This window comes from Pygocentrus nattereri, chromosome 12 (genome assembly GCF_015220715.1).
Source record: "Pygocentrus nattereri isolate fPygNat1 chromosome 12, fPygNat1.pri, whole genome shotgun sequence".
Taxonomy (NCBI): domain Eukaryota; kingdom Metazoa; phylum Chordata; class Actinopteri; order Characiformes; family Serrasalmidae; genus Pygocentrus; species Pygocentrus nattereri.
The window spans coordinates 35,224,560-35,248,835 of NC_051222.1; the positions used below are offsets into that span (position 1 = coordinate 35,224,560).

The 24,276-nt window shown below is 42.0% G+C and overlaps 1 protein-coding gene across 1 annotated transcript; it reads left to right on the top strand.

Annotated features, from left to right (window-relative positions):
* The first annotated feature begins 555 nt into the window (after positions 1 to 555).
* On the top strand, positions 556 to 2,519 carry LOC108415943 (CMRF35-like molecule 1). The gene is made up of 4 exons (XM_037543307.1): positions 556 to 782; positions 992 to 1,321; positions 1,416 to 1,496; positions 2,485 to 2,519. The coding sequence occupies exons 1-4, from the start codon at positions 743 to 745 to the stop codon at positions 2,517 to 2,519; spliced, it is 486 nt and encodes a 161-aa protein (XP_037399204.1). The 5' UTR covers positions 556 to 742.
* Positions 2,520 to 24,276: the final 21,757 nt, after the last annotated feature.

The window sequence follows — 24,276 nt, forward strand, 5'->3', positions numbered from 1 at the left end:
AGACTGGTTCCAGATGATAGAAAGGCAACAGGAACTCAAATAACCAACCAGAATCTCTGAGGAACGTTTCCAACACCTTGTTGAAAGTGTAGCACGAAGAATTAAGGCAGCTCTGAAGGTAAAAGGGGGTCCAACCTTTTGCTCGTACCTAATAAAGTGGCCAGGGAGTGTATATTACAGGTGTAGCGCTCCCCCTAGTGGTCTCTACTTTCCTCATCAGCAAATACTTCACTCAGTATCTTCAGAATGTCCTACACAAACCCAGAAAACTGTCTCTAAAATAGAAGAGAAGATTTTCAATATTCTGTATCACTTTTCAAGCAGAGACTATTCGGCAGATGGTCTCTGATAGAGCAGGGTGGGTTTATTGTGGGCTGCACTGCTCATATAGATACTGAAACTACAGTTTAACTTAGAAAGTTAACCTTAGCCCACTAAAACCACACATGATGTAGAGGATGTGAGAAAGGGGTGGAGATATGTGCTGGACACAAGCGACAGGAACTCACCAACACACAGAAGCAAATGTCTTTATTTCAACATGCTCTCTGTGCTCGGAGGGCGTTTCCTTCAAGATCAGATGAAGCAAACTGCAGCCTCTTAGCCCATCGGAAATCTGCACAATGGATAAAATGCTCTAGAAGGAGACCAAAGGACAGCTTGGTTGAAGATCAGTTTGTTCGAATCCAACAGGAGCCTCAGTCATAACTCTGCTTCGTGAGGAGAACAGTGAAGGAGCCCAATGAGGAGCCTCAGAGTCACCATCGTCATGCTCCTCTCAGGTCAGAAAGTTATTCAGCTGTTCTTTAGATAGAGTAAGGAAATACATATGTCTGTGCATCATAGCAAGATGACTAGTGAAGTTAATAATAAGCCTGTGTTTCATTTAATGGTTGAGCTTTAATGAAGGAGCTTTACAAGTACTGAGAAAAACGGCTGCGTTTGCTGCATTTTCATATTAAAGTGTGTCTGTTCTCTCAATTTGTGGCAGTTGTGAGTGGCATGCTACATGTCGAGATCACAGAGACAGGAAAAGAGGGAAACATCGCTGTCATCACATGTCCTTATAGTAAAGGATATGAATCTTACACCAAGTATTTCTGTAAGGGAGGCTATACAGACTGTGAGACTCTTGTAAAATCTAATGGGAATGACTCCTGGACATATACAGACAGAATCACTATGAATGACAACACAGAGCAGAAAAAGTTGGTAGTGACCATCCGTGACCTCAGAATGGAGGATGCAGGAGATTACGGCTGTGGAATCGAGACAATAGGACGAGACCCTTTTACTTTAGTCCATCTGAAAGTGATTAAGGGTACGTGCTGTTTGAGTTGCTCAGCTTATAGTTTCTATTCCGTGTTCACTGTGGACGTCATGAAGGGTTGAGCTGTCTGATTTCTCTCCATCAGCTCCTAAGCCACCAAAAAGAACTCAATCAAACCCCACCCGGTCTTCACCACCACCTCCCACCGTCTCCACCGACAAAACAGGTAAGATATTTTCCAGCATTTTTGAATGAGCTTTTTTAGCTTACAGATTGACCCTCAGGATGAGAGTTCCCTTGTTCAGTTTTTTGATGAGAATCAGTAACATAAAGTGACACTCTCTCTTTTTTTCTCTCTTTCTTTTTTCTCTCTTTTTTTTGGGGGGGGGGGGGCGCGTGGTGGGGGACGAGACCCTTTTACTTTAGTCCATCTGAACGTGATTAAGGGTACGTGCTGTTTGAGTTTCTCACCTTATGGTTTCTATTCTGTGTTCACTGTGGACGTCATGAAGGGTTGAACTGCCTGATTTCGCTCCATCAGCTCCTCAGCCCCCGAAAACAACCCAACATTTTTTACCCCAGTTATGTTCCACACAGGACTCCTAGACATCACAATGTTTTACCACCAATAAGCCACACTGAGTCTCACTTCCCCTTCAACTTTGACCTTCACCAGTTTTATGCTTCGTTTTCAGGTTTTAAAGTAGAAATCTGAAGAACAATGTAATGAATGTGTACATTTAAATCTCAAAATAAACGTGTTCGATCAAAATAATTAGGAATAACACATCGTAACGTGGATTTTCTCAACACAGAATACCAAAACCCTTAGAACGCTACAATTTTTGTGACTGTTTTTGTTATTTTGGGTCAATTATAATTACAATTATAAAGTATTCACATGTGACAGTCACACATGCCCTATGTTGTTATTTTCAGGAGACCCTGGGCTACTCAAATATGCCATTGTTCGACATGTGAATGATAAAGATATGAAATTTCTGTTATTATCTCTACATTTTGGCTAATTTCTGATCAAAAATGTGCCCAGCACCTGCTAAATTTAGCATCTTTTTAACTATAGATATCTTTCAGAGATTGTCTGAATGCCTGTGAGCTGAAAGTGCAATAATATTGAAGGCGATGCAATGTTAGTTATTAGTAGTAAACATGAACAATTAGCTCAGCTATTACCGCTTTTCTCACATCTCTAGGTGGAAACTTCTGCAAAAGCAACAGTTTCTTGTGAAATGTCTCTCAATGTTCGACGTTTTATGAGGCTGAAGTCGCTTCTCATTAGCAGGCTTATTGTTTAAATCCTCCCATTCCACCTTAAATTGCGCCTGGGGCACCAGAATGTAGGGTTAAAGGGTAAATCAGCAGTTCTACATTAACTCCAATGTTTAAGACCATTTACTGTTAAAATGTTTTAGAAAGATTAGGACAGCAGATTATTTTGTTTGCAGCTGAGCCCTGGGCTAGTGAATTCTTACAGCTTGTAAGAATTTAGTGTCTCTGTCTGCTTTTCTGATCCCACCTTGACCTGCCTGCTTGTTCTCCTTCGGGGCTCCAAGAGAGCACAAGAAGCAAAGACACACACATAAACATGCATCAAAAGGTCCACAACACGCTCAGTTACTTGGGACAAAAGGGCCTTTTTGTACACTTAAAAGCAGACGTGGCTGCTGGTGGTCAGTACAGAGGTAAACATTTCTCAGAGCAATATGCAGATGAGCCGAGGCGTGAAAGAAACAGGAAACCACAGCTGAACAAGACGTGGCTGCCAAGAAATGTACTTGAAGGTCAAGACGTTCACAGACTTCCATCCGTTTTCTAAGCCGCTTCTCCGTCAGTGTCGTGGGGGGGTGCTGGAGCCTATCTCAGCAGTCTACGGGCGGAAGGCAGGATACACCCTGGACAGGTCGCCAGTCCATCGCAGGGCAGACAGACAGACACAGACAGTCACTCACACCTAGGGGCAATTTAGCACGTCCAATCGGCCTGACTGCATGTCTTTGGACTGTGGGAGGAAACCGGAGAACCCAGAGGAAACCCACACAGACACGGGGAGAACATGCAAACTCCACACAAAGAGGACCCCGGTCGCCTGGCCGGGGAATTGAACCCAGGCCCCCCTTGCTATGAGGCGACAGCGCTACCCACCACGCCACCGTGCCGCCCCGAGAATTCCTTTCATTCCCCTCTTAAAATGGAGTGTCCACCACCAGGGCTGGGTGAAACACCTGCAACAAGCCTTAGTTAGTACAGGAAAAGTCCCAGCCTACCCAAATTTTGTTTAGGATTTGAGCTTGCTCGGGCATTTACTCCACAAGTCAACTAACCTGTGACTACTGAGAACTGCGTCAGCATGCAGCACATGGAATAATGTTACAGAGAGCCCAACATATGCAAATGAAAATAGTCCAAATTTAAACAAAAGAATCAACAGGTGCATTGCCAGTGTATTCAAGAGAGCGATTAGAGACATGTTCAGACAACAGAGGGACCAATGCCGTGGCAGGGGTAGAAGATCTTTCAACAGAGTGCACAGCTGCTGTGACCCTGCAATGTTCACGCATGTACAGAGGACTGTGTATAGTTAGGCAGGACGTGTAGTGTGTTTCTTTGAAACTGAAAGCAAAAGTGGGCTGAGTGTCCTCATGGACTAGGATCCAGAAAACGGCTGAACACAAGTCTACAACAGTGTGTTTGTGTGTGTGTGTGTGTGTGTGTGTGTGTGTGTGTGTGTGTGTGTGTGTGTGTGTGTGTGTTATTGGATTGTGCAGGTGGTACGACAAGTTCATTTACTTTGCTTTATACAGTTCACAATGTAATAGACCCACATGGTCCTTGTATTCTGCTTATAATGAATTAGAGATTCCCTGATCTTTTGGACAGTTTACTGACATCTGAGGTGTTTTTGATCATGAAATTGGCCCCAGTCACTCCCACAGAATTCACTTTGGCCCATTATATTCATTACCACTGATTGAAGATAATGCCGCCCCAGTGTTTACAAGAAAACTAAACCTTTTGCAATCTACATACAGTTCCATAAGCGTCAAATCACCAGAAATAAGAGTCTTAGAACGCATTATCAAATTAGATGCATCTTCAACAACCTGGGGTGCATTCTGTGGGCAGCCCTATGCATTCACCGGTTTCCAGACAACAGGTTGTCCGGTGTGTGTTTTAGGGCCTCCTGTCTGATCCTTTGATTTTTGAGGTTGACTCATCAGAGCACTTTTGTCTACATTCTCTGATCCACTGCCCCTCTTTCCCACAATAATCACATGCCCCTTGCCTGTTATTACTTATTACCCCTTATTCTGACCCTAGTACATGAGATAAGATCAATCTATAATCTGGATCTGAGAGCTGGGAGTAATTTTCAGCAGTGAATCAGCACATTTGTGTGGTTGGAATGTGTAGGGATGGAAGACTGGAAACTATCTGTTTTATTACAGTAAGATCAGGTGCTATAAGCATTATCACATTGCCAGGAATTGAAAAAGGTGCAGCAATATTCTGCTGCTGTGAATTACAGGATGTCACATTCTCTACATCAGAATTAGAGTCAGAGTCAGGAAGAGGACTAGCAGCAGAATCCGTGTTGGTTTCACTCTCTGAGTTAATCAACCCTGAAGTCAAAATGTTCAGTAATGGCCTTGTATGCTGAGGAGGAGCTGAAGGGACCAGGGAAGTCAGACTCTTTGAAGTTAGTACATTAATACTTGACTCTGTCTTGTTGTTAACCCTGATTTCCCTTTTAAGGGTTTTAAATCTTGGTGTTTTACTCGACCCATCCATCCATCCATCATCTTCCACTTCTCCGGGGTTCGGGTTGCGGGGGCAGCATCCTAAGCAATGAGGCCCAGACCTCCCTTTCCCCAGCCACTTCCTCTAGCTCTCCAAGGGGGATTCTGAGGCGCTCCCAGGCCAGCTGGGCGATATAGTCACGCCAGCGTGTCCTTGGTCTTCCCCGGGGTCTCCTCCCGGGTGGACTTGCCTGTGACTAACCAGATGCCCGAACCACCTCAGCTGGCTCCTCTCGACGTGGAGAAGCAGCGGCTCTTCTCCGAATCCCTCCCGGATGACCGAACTTCTAACCCTATCTCTAAGGGTGAGTCCAGACACCCTGCGGAGGAAACTCATTTCGGCCGCTTGTATTCGCGATCTTGTTCTTTTGGTCATTACCCAAAGGTCATGACCATAGGTGAGGGTGGGAAAGTAGATCGACCGGTAAATTGAGAGCCTTGCCTTACTTGACCCATCACTCAATTTTGATCTGCACTTCAAATTCCTCACCAAGACTGCATTCTTTCATTTACGTAACATTGCTCCTGTCTGATAAAGATGCCTAAACTCTGGTTCATGCCTTCATTATGTCCCGTATTGACTACTGTAACTCCCTCTTTGTTGGTCTCCCTGTAAAGTCTATCCAAAAGCTACAGTACATTCAGAGCTCTGCAGCTGGAGTTCTCACCCACACTAAGCGTTCAGCTCATATCACCCCCATTCTCTCCCAGCTACACTGGCTGCTGGTCCCGTCCCGTATAAAGTTTAAAATCTTACTTCCAAAGCTCTGCATAATCTTGCTCCCCCCTACCTCAGAGAACTGCTGACCTCTTACACTCCCTCTCGCTCTCTCAGGTCTTCTAGCAATAACGCACTTGCTGTTCCACACCAGACTTTCCACCTTGGGAGGGAGGTCCTTTAGTGCCATGGTCCCCAAACTCTGGAATTCTCTTCCTCAATCCCTCAGGGAGGCTCTTCTCTTTCCTCTTTTAAATCTGACTTTTCTGTTTAATGGACATTTTTCTTCTTCCTCCTCCGTATAGTTTTTTTTTTTTTTTTGCTATGTGAAGCGGCCTTAGATTTGTGAAAGGTGCTATTATTATTATTATTATTAAGGATGACACATTTATCCCATTCAATTTTCCTTTTACTCCATGTCACCAGACAATGATCCATATATTCATAATCCCATTTGGGACCCCCTACACAACCTCATATGCCTGTTGCTGCTAATCTCATATAAGTTTCCTCAAAGGATCAATTTCTTGGATGTCCGACCAAAACAAGAACGAGATCCTTCTGTCCATTCCGTCAAATTATTCCACGGTGGGTTAGATGAGTTCCATGGGACGGTGAACTCACCTAAATTATTCCTGTCCATCCAGTCCCAGATTAGCTTTTACAGTTTTACCTCCTATTTTTATTTGGCGATCAAGCAGAATGGAGATTGGGATCGGTCTTCACTACTTGGCTGTTCCAGTAATGGATAACCCAAACAAACTTCTGTATCCTATCTTTCAAGGACCTTGTAAATTCCCCCTGGAATTCACTCCCGTAATCTGCTCAATATTGTAGCTCCTGTTGCCTCAGGGGAGGAACATCTCTAAAAGATCACCATCAAGGAGAATGAGAATATGAATAACACCCTCCCTCTGGTGATCTATTCCTTCTTAAGTGATTAACAATGCCGTAGTACATAGAAGCATATCATTCAGAAGCAATCTTAGAAATGTGCATTTATAAGGTCTTCATAGCGAGTTCTTTGGAAGCTATTCCCAGGTGATTTGGAAGAATTTACGAATAGAGCTGTACTGATTATGTATTCTCTGGTGGTCACTTTCCATTGGTGGAAAGGGGGTGGTGGGTGGGGTGATAGGGTGAGGGGGTGAGAGGTGATAAATTCTGCAGAAACAAAAATACCTGATAAAATGGTCAACTAATCTAAGTACAATGTATGAAATAATCTGTTTTTACTGTCTTTGTTTTGAATATATAGTTCTGAATGTATGGCCAACCATCATCTCTGCTGCACCTCATTCAGTCACACTGTAACGGAGCTCTCATCCGTTCCATGCTGTAAGCTATTGTAAGGGACAAAAACACAAGACAACCTCCAAGTTTTAAAGTCTCTTTTATTGTTACCCACATGGCTGCAGGGGCAAACACCAGGCGGACCTTTTTGAGACTCTGCAAATCAAAACAATTGTGATTATCTTGCACTGTTCAGGGTGGCCAACTGATGGTGTAGAGAATGACCAATTTATCTATTACTCTATTTATTTGAAATAACGTTGTTTGAGATGAGTTTGACTTACCTGCTTGTTCCAGCATGGCAGCAGCCTGTTGCAGGTCAAAGGATCTGAGCCTAGGGGGTTTGTGGGTTATGTAGTCTTGGGGTTGTCCTGTAAGTGGAGTGTTCCATCTCCCATGCTTGAGCAGGGGGAGGGGGACCAGCTTTCATGGTTCCAAATAGTAGTGTTGCAGTAGGAATGTTTTAATATTAAATGTTTTATATTTATATTAAAATATTGATTAAATAATAAAATAGATTAACTAAAATAAAATGTATAAATATAATTTGAATTTGTACGTTTTAAAACTTACCTGCAAACTTACCTGTGGTTGGTGGAATCCAGTAGGTTAAGGGGCTGGTAAAATGGAGAACTCGCATGTTTGGTTAGTGAGAGTGAAGCTGGCTTGGCGTGCAGATGTGTTTGTAAGGCCATGGTTGAAGGCATTTTTTGATATGAGTTTGTATCAAGTTGATCAGTTTATTTTGTTTTCCCTTTATTTTCATTTTTCTTTTTGAATTAATTATTTTTGGGATTTTGGAACACCGTGCACTTTTTTGCTGTGGACTTAATAAACCTTCCTGCATCAGAACTTCCCGTTTTCCAGTGTTTTTAAACCTCCACTCAGCTATCCTGTAACGTTTTTGGTGTCAGAAGCGGGATCGGCCTCAGCTGAGAATATCCGGAAGTAAAGATGCCACAGAAGTCCAAGCAAGACAGAGGAGCAGTAGAAAGATGGGAGCTGGAACAGGCAATGGGGCAGAGATCTTCAGAAGCCCAAGGAACAGCTGCAGCGCAGGATTCCATGCAAAGTGAGGCAGCAGTAAGACCAGCAACCTCCACAGAGGGGATAATTGCAGAACTGGCAAGTATGGTAAAAGTGCTGGTTCAGTCCCAGGTGGCACGGGATGAAAGGATCTCACAAGTGGAGGCAAGGCATGAGCAGCGGTGGAGAAGTGTCCAGCACCAGTTCCAGCAGCTCCAGGGCCATGTGGAGAGTAGCATCCCAGCCTCTAGTGAACAAGGAAGTGAGGCGGCTTGTAGTAGACCAGTCTCACCACAGAGAATGCGGCCAATGGGGGACTTTAAGGAACCAAAGCTCCACCCATTGACTGAAGGTGATGTGGAACATTTTTTAGCAACATTTGAAAGAATTGCAACTGCATGTCGCTGGTCAAGAGAGAACTGGGCCATACGTCTGGTGCCCCTGCTGACAGGCAAGGCCCGCAGTGCCTATGTGGCAATGGACATTAGTTATACAAATGACTATAAAAAAGTGAAGGAGGTGATTATTAAAAAAATATGAGATCAGTGCAGAGACTTATAGGCAAAGGTTCCGAGCAACTGACATTTGGCCTGATGAGACACCACGGGAGTTGTATGTAAGACTCAAGGAACTGTTTGCAAAATGGACCAAGCCAGAGGAACACACTGTTCAACAAATGTCAGAAATCTCATCTCATCCTAGAGCAATTCATGAGGATGGTGAGCCCAGACATGGCAGTGTGGATCAAGGAGCATGACCCTGGAACAGCAGAGGAGGCAGCCAGACTGGCAGAGGTCTACATCTCGGCACGGAAAAGCACCACGGGACATAGCTTTAGCCAGTGGACTCCAAGACCTCAAAGTAAGTCTTTTGGGGATGGTGGGGTTCATGGTCATACCCAAAGTAAAAGTAAGGCATTTAGCAGGCAGCTAGATAAGTCTAGTAAACAGGAGGTGAAATGTTACTGTTGTGGGGAAAAGGGACACACCAAGCCATATTGTCAGGCTAGGAAAGCTAAAAACAGTACTATCTTATGTGCCAAGACCATCCTTGCCACAATCTGCTCAGGTGACACCCAAGAATGTTGTTCAGGTCCTTGTTAATGGGCAGGCAGCCCGGGCCCTAGTAGATACAGGAAGTACACAAACTTTGGTCCTAGAGAGCTTAGTTCCTAAGGCGGAAGGGAGTGAGCAGGTACCAGTTAAAGTTTGTTGTGTACATGGGGATGTTAAGGTTTACAACACAGTAGAAATTTTTCTAACCGTCAATGGTCAAACCTTTTTTTTTTGCCAGTTGCATTAGCTGCCAATTTACCTCATCCAGTGGTGTTGGGCCAGGACCTTCCCATTTTGGGTGATTTGATTTCACAGGTAAAAATATGTAATGTAGTAACAAGAGCGCGGGGTATTAACGATAGTTGGAGAGAGTTGCCTTTTGCTGACTCTGTGATTGAGAGTGAGCCAGTAAAAGTCCCCAAGTCCAGAAGTGAGAGGTGCAGAGAAAGTCAGGGGCACTGAATTGAGCAGTGAGGTTGTTTTGCCAGCACCACCTGTTACTATAGATATGCAAATTCCAGAAGACATAGTCCAGCTGCAGAAGGTAGATCCTACACTGCAGGGTTGGTTTCAGAAAGTGTCAGAGGTTGATGGAGTGAGGCAGGGAAAGCCACAGGTTTTGGCCGATGTCTTGAAAAAGGGCATTCTGTACCACGTAAAGGGTGGGGTTGAGTCCTTAGCTGTGCCAGTACCTCTCAGGCGGACAGTAATGACACTAGCAAGAATTGGTAGCCGTTGTAGTTGGCCATTATTGTATACTGATGTGTGTGAATTTTGTAAAACCTGTCCAGAGTGCCAGCTTACCTCGGGGAGAGGAGTCACCCATGCTCAGCTACAAAATCTTCCGGTAATTGATACACCATTTGAAAGAATAGGGTTGGACATAGTGGGGCCCTTAGAGAGGAGTAAGAGTGGGAATAAGTACATCCTTGTGATCTGTGATTATGCCACAAGATGCCCTGAGGCTTTTCCTCTCAGAGATATAAAGGCAAGACAGATTGCTAACTGCTTAGTTCAGTTGCTCTCACGAGTCGGGGTACCCAGAGAAATTATTACAGATCAGGGCACCAATTTTCTCTCAACTTCTTAAACAGGTCTATCAGTTGCTGGGTATTAAAGGCATTAAGACCACCCCCTACCGTCCTCAAACAGACGGTTTAGTGGAAAGATTTAACCGAACTCTGAAGACTATGCTTCGCAGGTTCATCTCTGTCGGGAAAGGACTGGGACCAGTGGTTGCCATATCTGCTGTTTGCATACAGGGAGGTACCCCAGGCATCCTTAGGATTTTCTCCATTTGAGCTGTTGTTCTCGAGACCAGTACGAGGGCCTCTTGACTTGCTGAAGGAGCTCTGGGAGGGTCCACATGGTGAACAAAAGAATGTGGTCCAGTATGTAATCCAGATGCGGGAACGTCTAGAGCAGATGACATCACTGGCTTGGGAGAACATGACAAAAGCTCAAAAGAACCAGAAAGCCTGGTATGACCGTAATGCCAGGGAGAGATCCTTGTCTCCAGGCCAGCAGGTGCTGTTACTTTTGCCGACCAGTGAAAATAAGCTCTTGGCCAAGTGGCATGGGCCATATGAGGTATGCCGGAGCGGGCTAAGCAGATCTTTCATGTGAATCTCCTTAGAGTTCCATCCAAGATCAGAGTCGGTGGAGACGCACCTGTATGTGCGAGCTGTGGGGGAAGAGGAGGAACCAACAGAGCAGTACTTTCCTACCGGTAGCAGCTCACAGGCTGTGGATGTGCTTCATCTACAGTCATTCCAGCAACAGCAGCTGAAGGAGCTCCTGGACCCAGATCTGTTTCAGGAAAAACCAGGATATACTAATGTGGTCCCCCATGACATCACTCTCATCGAAAATGCCCCCGCACAAAAAAAGAGCTATCGCATTCCTGAACGTTTGCTCCCTGCTCTGAAACAAGAACTGGACATTGTTCTCCATGGGTGTTATTGAACCTTCTACAAGTGAGTGGTGTAGTCCTAGTGCCAAAAAAGGATGGTACTATTAGGTTTTGCATTGATTTTATACACATCAATGCCCTCTCAAAGTTTGACTCCTATCCTATGCCTCGAATTGATGATCTTGTAGAGCGGATGGGACAAGCAAAGTTTATTACATCTCTGGATTTATGTAAAGGTTACTGGCAGGTTCCACTAACAGATAAAGTGAAAGAACTCACTGCATTTAGGACCCCCTATGGACTTTACCATTTTAGGGTCATGGCATTTGGCCTGCAGGGGGCGCCAGCAACTTTTCAGAGACTTATGGACAGATTATTGAAGGGAACAGAATCTTTTGCTGCAGCATACCTTGATGACGTTGTCATTTTTAGTGGAACTTGGGATGACCACTGTGAGCATCTTCGGCAGGTCTTGGCGCGATTAAGGAGGCCGGGCTGACTATTAATCCGAGGAAATGTGCTTTGGCAAAGAAAGAGATCAGCTACCTGGGCTTTGTCATTGGTAATGGGGTGATTCGTCCGCAGCTGGAAAACGTGGAAGCGATTCGCAACTGCAGTCCCCCAACAACTAAGAAAAAGGTGAGATCCTTCCTGGGATTGATGGGATGGTATCGCAGGTTTATACCTAACTTTTCTGCGAGAGCCTCTGTCATGACAGATTTGACCAGGACATCAGCTCCCAACAAGGTGGTCTGGACGGAGCGGTGTGAGGAGGTGTTCCAGGACCTGAAGAGCGCACTGTGTGGGGAATCTGTTCTGCTGAGCCCAGATTTCGATCAGCCGTTCATCCTGCAGACTGATGCTTCAGGTGTTGGCCTGGGAGCGAGCGGTGTTACTGCAGGAGGTGGAAGGACAGCGCAGGCCTGTTGCTTTTCTGAGTCGTAAGATGTTTCCAAGGGAGCAGCGGTACTCCACGGTGGAAAAGGAGTGCCTGGCCATCAAGTGGGCACTGGACTCCCTGAGATATTATCTCTTAGGGAGGTCTTTTCTGTTGGAGACTGATCATTGGGCTCTGCAGTGGCTGGAAAAGATGCGAGATTCAAATGCTCGTATTACACGGTGGTATCTTTGATTGCAGCCTTTCAAGTTCGCTGTTCGATATCGGCCTGGGTCTTCAAACCAGGTAGCCGATTTCCTGTCCAGCGTTCCAGAGGATGCAGAATAGGTGGGTCTGTGAGCTAGGCTCCCATTGATTGGACTACGGAGCTTTGGTTATGGCACTGGACTGCATGTGCCATTTTCAGAAGGGGGGAGGAAATGTAATGGAGCTCTCATCCGTTCCATGCTGTAAGCTATTGTAAGGGACAAAAACACAAGACAACCTCCAAGTTTTAAAGACTCTTTTATTGTTACCCACATGGCTGCAGGGGCAAACACCAGGCAGACCTTTTTGAGACTCTGCAAATCAAAACAATTGTGATTATCTTGCACTGTTCAGGGTGGCCAACTGATGGTGTAGAGAATGACCAATTTATCTATGACTCTATTTATTTGAAATAACGTTGTTTTGAGATGAGTTTGACTTACCTGCTTGTTCCAGCATGGCAGCAGCCTGTTGCAGGTCAAAGGATCCGAGCCTAGGGGGTTTGTGGGTTATGTAGTCTTGGGGTTGTCCTATAAGTGGAGTGTTCCATCTCCCATGCTTGAGTTTAATATTAAATGTTTTATATTTATATTAAAATATTGATTAAATAATAAAATAGATTAACTAAAGTAAAATGTATAAATATAATTTGAATTTGTACGTTTTAAAACTTACCTGCAAACTTACCTGTGGTTGGTTGAATCCAGTAGGTTAAGGGGCTGGTAAAATGGAGAACTCGCATGTTTGGTTAGTGAGGGTGAAGCTGGCTTGGCGTGCAGTTCTGTTTGAAAGGCCATGGTTGAAGGCATTTTTTGATATGAGTTTGTATCAAGTTGATCAGTTTATTTTGTTTTCCCTTTATTTTCATTTTTCTTTTTGAATTAATTATTTTTGGGATTTTGGAACACCGTGCACTTTTTTGCTGTGGACTTAATAAACCTTCCTGCATCGGAACTTCCCGTTTTCCAGTGTTTTTAAACCTCCACTCAACTATCCTGTAACACACACACTTCCTCAACCAGCACAGTACATCTGAAACAGGTCTGGATCCACAGTACAGTCTGTTTAATACAAACATCACATACTAACTTGCACTCAATGCATGAAGGATTCCGTTTTTAACCTCTCTAAAAACACAGACATGTTCCTGTCATTCCAGTTCTCAGCTCTACTGCAGCCCCTTATCTGGCTGTCTTCACCCCACTGAGTGTAGGTGCTGCCCTGCTCCTTCTTGTTGGTGTGTCTCAGGTTTTTTATGACAGACTAAAGAGGAGCACTGCAGGCAGTTCAGGCTCAGGTAATAAAATAAATGTACATGTACACAAATCCAGAGGTGCACAAACACAGACTAACACTTGTGCTTTCTTCTGTGTGTGTTTTTAGTCAACTCTCACCACTCATGTGGGCCACTCACAGGAAGTGCTGAGGTAGGTGACCAGGTTTAAGGGTGCTTAAATTTTCTATTTGCTCATGCTGACTTGCGAGTGTATGGAATACTCTGAGCACATAGGCTCACTTTATAGGTATTCAGTTATTGATTATGTATCAGACACAGCAGTGTTGCTGGGGTTTATCCACGTCAGTCCAAATATCCAAGTCTGGGGTCAGACGCTGACCATAGATAAAGGGCAAGAAGTTGGCTCATACAAACTGGGCATGAAAAAGGTCAACTATAGTAGTTTCTAACTCAGTGTACCAATAATTTAAGTTGGTCTAATAACATAGCCAGGGTATGCACTTCAGGTGAAAACTGTAATGCCACACACTCTATTTTTGCCAGTCCGATTTAATACATTCCGATTATAGATTAAGACTGGGGTGTTTGTATTCACACACTACTCAACAATCTGATGAATATCTCCGTTTACATGCTCTCTACATATGGTCCAATCCAAAATGACCTGTATGTCTGGAAAACCACTTAGAGTAAGTGTTACCATGACAGCGAGCATCACGTGAGTCAGAGTCAGAGTCCGAGTGAGATGAGCAGCAGTGAGCAGTGCTTGTGTTTTTAATTGGTGTCAGACTCAGGAAAACGTCGTTCACATGTCCTTGTTAAAGAAGGCAGAGAGGAAGATGTCGTGTTCTGAGACATATAAGCTGGACGCTCATCGCCCTGTAGATACATGCATTTACATGAATATTATTCTTCTAATTAATGGATTATTTACAGGATTACCCACCTTGTTTAATCAGATAGAAATTGCCTTCCAAAAGGCATCAATTGGACTAGACTATTCCAGTAGTATGTACATGGATGTATTGTGTTCCGATTGAGTTATTAATCTGAGCTATTAGTCGGATTTTTAACGGATTAGTGTTCCTTCAGTGCTGAGAATGGTGCACTCCCAAATATCTGACCAGTGGTGGTCTTATGGTGGTGCTTCCTCACTGACAGGTAAAAGGAAGTGATACACTGTAACAAACTGGCTAAACTTAATAATTATAATATAAACCCACACCGTGCATTGATATGATAGATATCTGATGAAATGGCCAACACATAAACTTTCCTCAGGGATATTCACTATATTTCTGAAATATATACACTACATGAACAAAAGTATTGGGACACCTACACATTACACCTACAGGAGCTTTAATGTCATCCCATTCTAAAACCACAAGCATTAATAAGTAATTGGTCCCCCTTTTGCTGGTTTCACTATTCTGGGAAGGGTGTGGGAATTTTGCCCATTCATCCAGAATGGTCAGAAACTAATATTGGATGAGAGGGCCTGGCTCGCAATCTCTGGTCTAGTTAATCCCAAAGGTGTTTACTGGGGTTGAGGTCAGGGCTCTGTGAGGGCCGTTCAAGCTCTTCCACACCAAACTCACCCAGCCAGGCCTTTATGGAGCTGCTTTGCGCACTGGGTTGAAGTCATGCTGGAACAGAAAAGGTTCTTCCCCAAACTTTTCCCACAAAGTTGGAAGCTACAATTGTCCAAAATGTTTTGATGTACAGCCAGACAGAGAAGCGTGATTAGTCACTCCACAGAATACGTTTCCAGGGGTGGCAGACTTTACAACACCCCATCCGATGCTTGTCATTGTGCTTGGTGATGTAAAGCTTGCATGCAGCTGCTCAGCCATGGAAGCCCATGCCATAAAGCTCTTGGTGCAGTTTTTTTTGCTGATGTTAATGCCAGAGGAGGATTGGAATGAATGATTCAGCAGAGTTTTGGTGGCTTTTATGCACTTTGTGTGGTCTGACAGGTCATGGCTGGGTTGCTGTGGATCCTAAACACTTTCACTTTTCATTACTACCACTCACAGTTGATCGTGGAATATTTGGGAGGGAAGAAATTTCATGAACTGACTTGTTGCAATGGTAGCATCCTATTACAGTACCAGTCTCACATATTCAGTGAGCTCTTTAGAACCACCCATTCTTTCACAAATATTTGTAAAGGCAGACTGCCTGGGTAGGTGCTTGATTTTATACACCTGTTGCAATTCGACTGAAAAAACACCCGAACTCAAGGGTAAAGAGATGTGTCCAATACTTTTGTCAACATAGTGCATGTAATAAAGGCTTCACGTGAAAAAAGATAAACAAATAAACAAACAAATTAATTAATTAATTATCTTATTTTCCAAAAAAGAGAAAAGTTGACAAACTTTGGTTCCAGATATTTTCTGGATGCCCTTAGCCGTCACATTGTTTTGTTAACTTCCATTGCTTGATTTAACACAAATAAGCACAGATTAGCCAAACCAGGTATAGGATGATAACTACAAATAACACTAGACTTCCTCGAGAAGAGGTTTGGAAAAGATTACATGAACACTTTCAAATTCATAAAACTATTGCTTGTTATTTGAATGTGTTTTTTTATTATTATTATTCAAATATTAGTGTTTTTATGAGCAAATGAATGCCTACTGACTAGATGAATGGCCAAAAGAGTACTTATGGAGTACTATAAACAGGTTTCAGGCACATGAAAAAATGATACTCAAAAAGCTAGTTATCAGCTTAATATATGTTTAATTTATTCTAAAATCACCAATATTAGTCAAGTCAAGGTAAATTTAGCACCTTTTATGCATAGCGGCAGTTCAAGGTTTTGCACAGAAAAGGAAAGCTTTATATAGTAATACAGCTTATAACATTCCTGAGATGTAGCGCCTCAAAAGTTCTTTCGCCAGCATTGTTATACAGACATAAGAGATGCATTGGAAGTAAGATGAGCAGTTGCAATTATATTGAAGTCATTTTCAGCATCTAAAGTGAGGAAAAGCAGCAAAAGTTACCACCAATCTTACTTTGAAGTAATAACAAACTCTAAGCTCTTAATCCATCCTTGGAGTTCTCTTGCTAGCAAATCCTCCAGAGTTGATGAAGTAATAGGAGTAATAGGAGAACCGTTAGATGTACCTGAGATATTTCCAGTACTTTAAATGGGGAAGAGCACCACTTCCCACTTTCACCCACTGAGTAGCATCCATAAGTTTAGAAGTAAGAAGTAAGAAGCAATACCAGCCTCTGATCTCTTCATTTATTGGGGTACTTAAAAAAATAAGTAAGTAAATAAATGAAACAGTTGATGAAGCTTAATTAACATTTAGATGTCAAATGAATCAAACATTTAAATTATGGAGCTAAAGATAAAAGCTAATGAAAGAGCAAATAAAATGAGGTGTTTTTCTTCAAGCAGGATACAATTCATCTTAATCCCTTAAAATTTCAGGTTTATTACATGCTAAGACTTATTATTCAGTAATTACAGGGACTTCAATGCAAACTGGCTGAGCTATTTTTAGGTCATAGAAATGTGTGTTAAACGTTGGGCCTGCCAGTGGGTCCTGGCCATTTGTGGGATTCAATTATTTGTTTATGTTTCTAGGAATATTGCTTAGTAGTAAATTCTCTTAAAATTCTGTTGTGTTTACTGTTTTAGGATGGAACAGACTATGAAAATAATTCACCTGGAAATCAGAAGTCTGTGACAATGAGCCTGGACTACCAGAACGTAAACTTCAACACCCAGCAATCAGATTCAGTCTGCCAGAGCCTAAACTCCAACACCAACCAATCAGAATCAGTCTACCAGAGTCTAAATCCAAACGCCAACCAATCAGTCTACCAATGCTTAAAATCCAAAACTAACCAGTCAGATTCAGTCTACCAGAGCCTAAATCCAAACACCAACCAAGTAGATTCAGTCTACCAAAGTCTAAACTCCAACACCATCCAGTCAGATTCAGTCTAACAGAGCCTAAATCCCAAAACCAACCAATTAGATTCAGTCTACCAAAGTCTAAATCCGAACAATCAATCAGACAGTCTACCAGTGTTTAAAAACCAACATCAATCAGATTCAACCTACGAGAGCCTAAAGTCAATGCCAGCAAATCAGATTCAGTCTACCAGTGCCTAAAGCTGAACACCAACACATCAGTTGTTAAAAACCAACATTAACCAAACAGATTCAGTCTACCAGAATCTAAATCCGAACAATCTCAAAAAATCTCGAAAATCTCAGCATCTTCATCTCCGCCACCTCCAGCTCAGCCTCCTGTGTTTTAGACAGAGCCACAGTCTCCAAACCGTACATCATAGACAGTCTATCAGTGTTTAAAAACCACCGCCAATCAGATTCAGCCTACCAGGGCCTAAACCCCAACATCAACTGTACACATTATACTTTTCCCTTTAGATTTGATGTAGTTCAATGACATTTTCTTGCTCCAAGAGTAGTGCAAGAGCAAAGTTAACACTGACTTAAGGGTCAGGCCTCTTGATATTCAAGTCCTTGACTATTTTGAGCTACAGTGGGAGTCGTGCGGTTTTAGATTTACTTCCAGATGTCGCTGTGTGTTTCAGTTCTCCACTGAAACTTTTTTTTTTTTAAATCTTACGTCATCTTGCAAATACTGGCAAAAGCTGTTCATAAATACTCAAACTTTGCTTATGAAATATGTAATATGAAATCATTCAAAAGCTCATAAATGTTTTACGAAGCCACTGTGTAGGTAGCCTTCCTACAACATGTTGACAGAGAGTGTATATTGAACAATTCTGTGCTGCTGCAAATCGGGGCATTTTTTATGTATAAGCCTAAGAAACCAACTTTAGCGTCGTTCTGATACTTGTGGTATAGACTGTGAAGCTTCCTCATCCTCATTCGGTCTCTGTGTCTTAAATCCTACATCTCTTCTAGTAGTTCTAGTAGTTCATCCATATATCTTGAATTATTTATTTATATGTATGTCCTGATAATGTGCTCAGTTTATCCATTTGGAATGTTATAAAGTCAATTATCGCCTGTTTTTATTTACCCAACAAAATACTCAGGGATTTAACTTATATTTTTGTTTATTGTGCAATAAACATGTTTTCATACATCTTGTTTACTTGTCACACTTGAATGTTTCAGATCATCAGACTACTTTTAATTTTACACAGATAACCCGAGTGTCACGATTGGCCCCTCACAATCATCCATGTGCTTTTGTTTACTTGTCCATGTGCTTTCTTTGTTTTGATTCTTCCATGTCCAGCCCCCTTGTTTCTTGACTCTGTCTCTGATTGTTACCACCTGTTTTCCACCTGTGTCTTGTGAACCATTGTTATCCCTGTTGTATTTAAACCCTGTGTGTTTGCTGGTCTTTGTACTGCTTGATGTGTGAGGTGTTTGTATTGTTTGAAGTATTCTTGGGTGGAAAGGCAAGGCAAATTTATTTATATAGCACCTTTCATACACAACGGTCATTCAAAGTGCTTTACAAATGAAAAAAAACAACAGAAAAATGTAATTAATGTAAATAAAATAAAATTTATGTAAATAAAAAAAAATAATGAACATAATTAAAACAATAGATTTAAAAGAAGTTAATCAAAGTTAAAAGAAGGAGATAAAAAATTTGAATAAAAATAAACATGATTAAAACAACAGATATAAAGAAGTTAAATGAATGAGCATAAGGGTGGCGTTACAGGATAAAAGTGGATTAAACTGAGCTAAAGGCTCAAACAGGAAGGTTTTCATTCTGGATTTAAAAGTGTCGAGTGTTGGGGCTCTTCTAATGCTCTCTGTCAACCGGTTCCATTTCAGAGCAGCGTAGTAGCTAAATGCCGCCTCTCCGTGTTTAGTTTTTACCTTAGGCTGCACTAACTGACCAGTTCCTGATGATCTGAGAGTTCTGCCCGGCTCATATTGCTGGAGCACATCTAATAAATATACTGGTCCTGCACCATTAAGACATTTATAGACCAGTAATAGTACCTTAAAGTCTATCCTGTAACATACTGGTATCCAGTGTAGGGATTTAAGGATACGAGTGATGTGCTCCCTTCTTTTACTCCTAGTGAGAACTCTGGCAGCTGCGTTTTGAATCAGCTGAAGCTGTTTGATTGTCTTTTTTGGGAGTCCAGTTAGGAGCCCATAACAGTAATCAATCCTACTAGAAACAAAGGCGTGGATGAGTTTCTCCAGGTCTGCTTTAGCCAGAAAATCTCTGATTTTGTTGATGTTTTTGAGGTGATCAAAAGCTGATTTGGTGACAGCTTTGACATGACTGTTAAAAGTGAGATCAGAGTCCATTTGTACACCAAGGTTACGTACTAGTTCTTTAGATTTTAGGCCTCTCAAATCTAGATAGGCAGCTAGTCTGTGTCTTTCATTGCTATTCCCAAATAAAATAATCTCTGTTTTATCTTTTATTCAACTGCAGAAAGTTGTGTTTCATCCATTTGTTTATGTGCTCAAGGCATTTGCACAGTGAGTCTAGGGGACCGTAGTCATTTGGGCAGAGAGCCATGTAGATCTGAGTGTCATCTGCATAGCTGTGGTAAGGTATCCCATAAGTATGCATGATTTCACCTAGAGGAATCATATATAAATTAAATAAGAGTGGCCCCAGAATTGAACCCTGGGGTACACCACAGGTCACTGGCACAGTCTCAGAAACATTACCTTCCATTTCCACAAAGAAGCTCCTTCCTTGAAGGTATGAACTGAACCATTTTAGGACAGTTCCTGAGAGTCCAACCCAGTTCTCAAGTCTATCTATGAGATTTTTGTGGTCAATGGTGTCAAAGGCAGCACTGAGATCGAGCAGTAGTAGAACAGACATGTTTCCTCTATTCTGTATACAGTCTGTACATATAGTCTGTATTTAGGCGAATGTCATTGATAACCTTAATTAGTGCAGTCTCAGTACTATGATTAGGTCGGAAGCCTGACTGAAATTTGTCTAGACAGCTATTTGTGGACAGAAAGTGCATAATTTGCTTGAAGACAATTTTTTCTATTATTTTTCCAATGAATGGTAGATTAGAAATTGGTCTATAATTATTCAACAGGCTTGTATCTAGAGTTTTCTTTTTCAAGAGAGGCTTCACAACTGCAGTTTTTAATGCACTCGGAAATACACCTGACATGAGTGAGGAATTTACTATTTGAAGAATGTTCACTAATATTGAGGAAAAGACTTTCTTTAAAAACTTGGTTGGTAATGTATCAAGACTGCAGGTGGATGATTTGAGATGACTCACTGTATCAATTAAACCTTCTTCATTAATAACACTAAACTGGGACATGTTGAACATGCTTTTGCGTGGTTTTGGAGAGAAAATAGTCTCGTTGGTAGATGTAGGCGTACAGATAGCTTGTCTGATGGTGTGGATTCTAGTATTAAAAAATTTTGCAAACTGGTGTTTTGTTTATGCTGGCTTTCATTGTTTGTTTATCCCGTGTTTCTTTCTTTACGTCTGTTCCCCGTTCTCTATGTGTTGGCTCTGTGACCCTGGCCTGTCTTGACCCTGATTTTGGATTTGCCCATAATAAATTTTGCTTGTCTTCGTACATGTGTCCGCCTCATCATCGCTCCCCTGCATTACACCAAGTACAAAATGCTGTTTGTAAATGATTTTCCTTATTGAAGGAAAATGCTGTAGGGCTCTAATATTTTCCCATGACCATTTAAATAAAGTAAAGAAAGCTGACGTGAAACGAAACAATGTCACAAACCCAAAAATGATACAAAAGCTTTAACATTACAGAGTCTTCCAGGGCAAAACTGATCTCAGATCATCTTCTACTCACATTCAAATGCCTTCAAGAGGAAGTGGCTAACTGGTGACTAAGATGGTGGTAAATTCTGTGGTTTCCAAGACGGGCCAGAGAGGGGTAGGGGTGGCAAGTGAGAGAGAGAGAGAGAGAGAGAGAGAGAGAGAGAGATGGGTGGGCCTCTGTCATTTCAGGAAATCTTAAATCTCTGATGACAAACACAAGTATGCATAAGGACACCGCTCACTTCATCATATGTCAATTCATTTGAATCATGACCATCATCTGGATCATCATCTTCACTCTGACGCCTGGTGAGTTGTTCCTCTCACATCTGTGTTGAGTTTAAGATGATCTTTACAGACTCAGAGACACACAGTGTGTTGGATCAGTGACTGATGAAGAACAGAATAATTTCTCGTTTATTGCTGTATCTTAGTAAGATATAGTAAGATCAATAGAGTTTCAGTCACTCATATTGTCCAGCTGACTTTTTCAGACCTAAAGCTTTTCTTACCAAGATTTTAAAAGTATTTCTGGATGGAAATAATCTCCACTTCTTTCTTACCACATCCTGCGTCCCTCTGGGCAAAGAAAACTTCAGAAATCAATCACCTTTTTGGTGAATATGTCATTAAGCTGACTTTATAAGCTCAAGAGAGCCTTTTGGTGTGAGAACCTTACTCCAGAACCTTATAGATAAAGGAGTGAATCACTCAAATATATACAGCCCTGGCTTTATTTTATGTTAAAAACGGCCACAAAAGGCAGTAAGTTCAGGACAATTATTTTGGTTTTATAGTCTGTTGTAATATTCAGAGGTTAAACAAAGGTCATGGGTTCAGTGGCTTAGACTTAGAGGAAACCTTATTTCCTGTTATTCCTCAAAAAGCTTCAGTGTAAAAAAAAAAAAAAAAAGCCAACCCAAAAATACCAGTGGTCTTGGAAAAACAGTTGACCACCGATTGGTCTAGTGCAATGGGGCAAAGATCCAGGTCCCGGGAATAATGGGCTCTGGAGACTGGTCAGTGGAGGGCACATCCTACTGTCTGGAAAGCAGGTCGGGCTTGAGATTTTTTGACCCTGACTAATTTGATAGCACAAAATCCAATTGGCTAAAAAATGTCACCCACCTGGCCTGGTGTAGATTTGAACATTTGATCTGTTGAATGTGTACCAAGTTCTTTGTGATGGTCCAGACCAGGAAGGAATGCTCTGCACCCTCCAGCCAATGCGTCCACACTTCTAGCACCAGTTTCACTGCTAGGAGCTCTTGATCCCTGACCTCATAAATGAATTCTGGGATGGAGTTTATGGTCTTATTTGGAGCACTGGGACTTATGCCAATAGCTGTGTTTACATGCACTCACTCTACTCAACAATCTGATGAAAATCTTCGTTTACGTGGCGACTACAAGTAATCCGATGCAGAATGACGCGCATGCGTGGAGCAGCACTGAGAGTGACCGTTACCATGACAGTGAACATCACGTGAGGTCCAGTCGGCGTGAGATGAGTTTCCAGCAGTAGCGCTTGAGGTTTTAATGGCTTTAAACTGATGTCAGACACTATAAAGGAAGACGTCGAGACACATCAGCTGGACGTCCATCCCACCGCCGTCTTTTAAAGATCAGGGCATAAACTTCGTCTCCTCTGCAGACCAGTTTCTGCTCCGCCATGTTGACCGGTATAAACCTTTCACTCTGACGCGCCGCGCATGCGCAGAATGTTCTTACACCTTCCGATAGGGAGTGTAATCGGATTCAGGCGTTTACGCGGATATTATTCTTCTATTTAACGGAATATTTAGAGGTTTATTATTTATGATTAGAGGATTGTATTCCGATTGAGGTGTTTATATGGACGTATTCTCTTCCGATTGAGCTATTAGTCGGATTATTAACGGATTATCAGGCTGCATGTAAATGTGGCTAATGTCAGACGCAATGACATCTACTATGAATGGAAGGGCAAATCAGGCAACACTTCAATTCTATGAAACCTTTCTAGTCTTATGGCGTCCAATAGAACTGCCTTATGCTTTTTAATGAAGGCTGTCAGTGGGGAAGCCATCATGCTGAAGTCCCAGATGAGTGGAGGGAAGTGGGGTGTGGCCATTCTGCAATGGCCTTGATCTTGGCTGGGCTCATGCTCAACCATCTTTTAGATACCAAAAACCCCAAAAAGGCGTCTGAATGAGCATGAAAGATTTCGGTACCACCTTCTATGAATCCGGTATCTATAATGCATTATAAGTGCATTTATAAACATCTATAAAGCATTCATAAGGCTTTATAATGTTTGACATAAGCATTTGTAACTGTACATAAGTGTAAGTAATTACACACATAACATGCTATAAGAGCACATTATAAGGCTTTACAGCACTATAATGCTATAAAGTGCTATAATGCCCTATAATACATACATGTTCCTGTTCTCTGGAATATTGGTGAGACCAGCATCATAAAGTTTTATAACAACTGCTTTGTTTATTCTCATAATGCTTTATAAAGATTCACAGTGAGAACCCCATTCTCACTGGCGTACTCTCTAATGCTCACCAGTATCATTAAAATAAAAATGACTTTATAAGGGTTATAAAGGGTTTTCCAATTAAAGTAGAATTAGGTAGTAATAATAACAATGTTCTTACCATAGCAACATGTCTGTGCTCTCAGGGACAGACAAGGTCTGCATCTCAGGGATGACAAAACTTCGTCAGCATGGAAGCCTGCGTGTTGGTGGACCACACCATTGTGTGATGATAGATGAAAGTAAATTCTCACACAAAAGAAAAGTGTGGAACCTTCAATGTTTGTGTGTGTGTAAGGTTTGATCATCTTAGTCTTATTGATTTTATTCATTTTATTGATTTCCCAAATGAAATTAAGTAAACGCATTCTCTACAGAGAATATACTCACACCCACCAGCCACCTCTTGTGTACACCTCCTTGTTTCTACACTCAGTATTTTATTAGCTCTACTTATCATATAGGTGCACTTTTTATTTGTACAATTA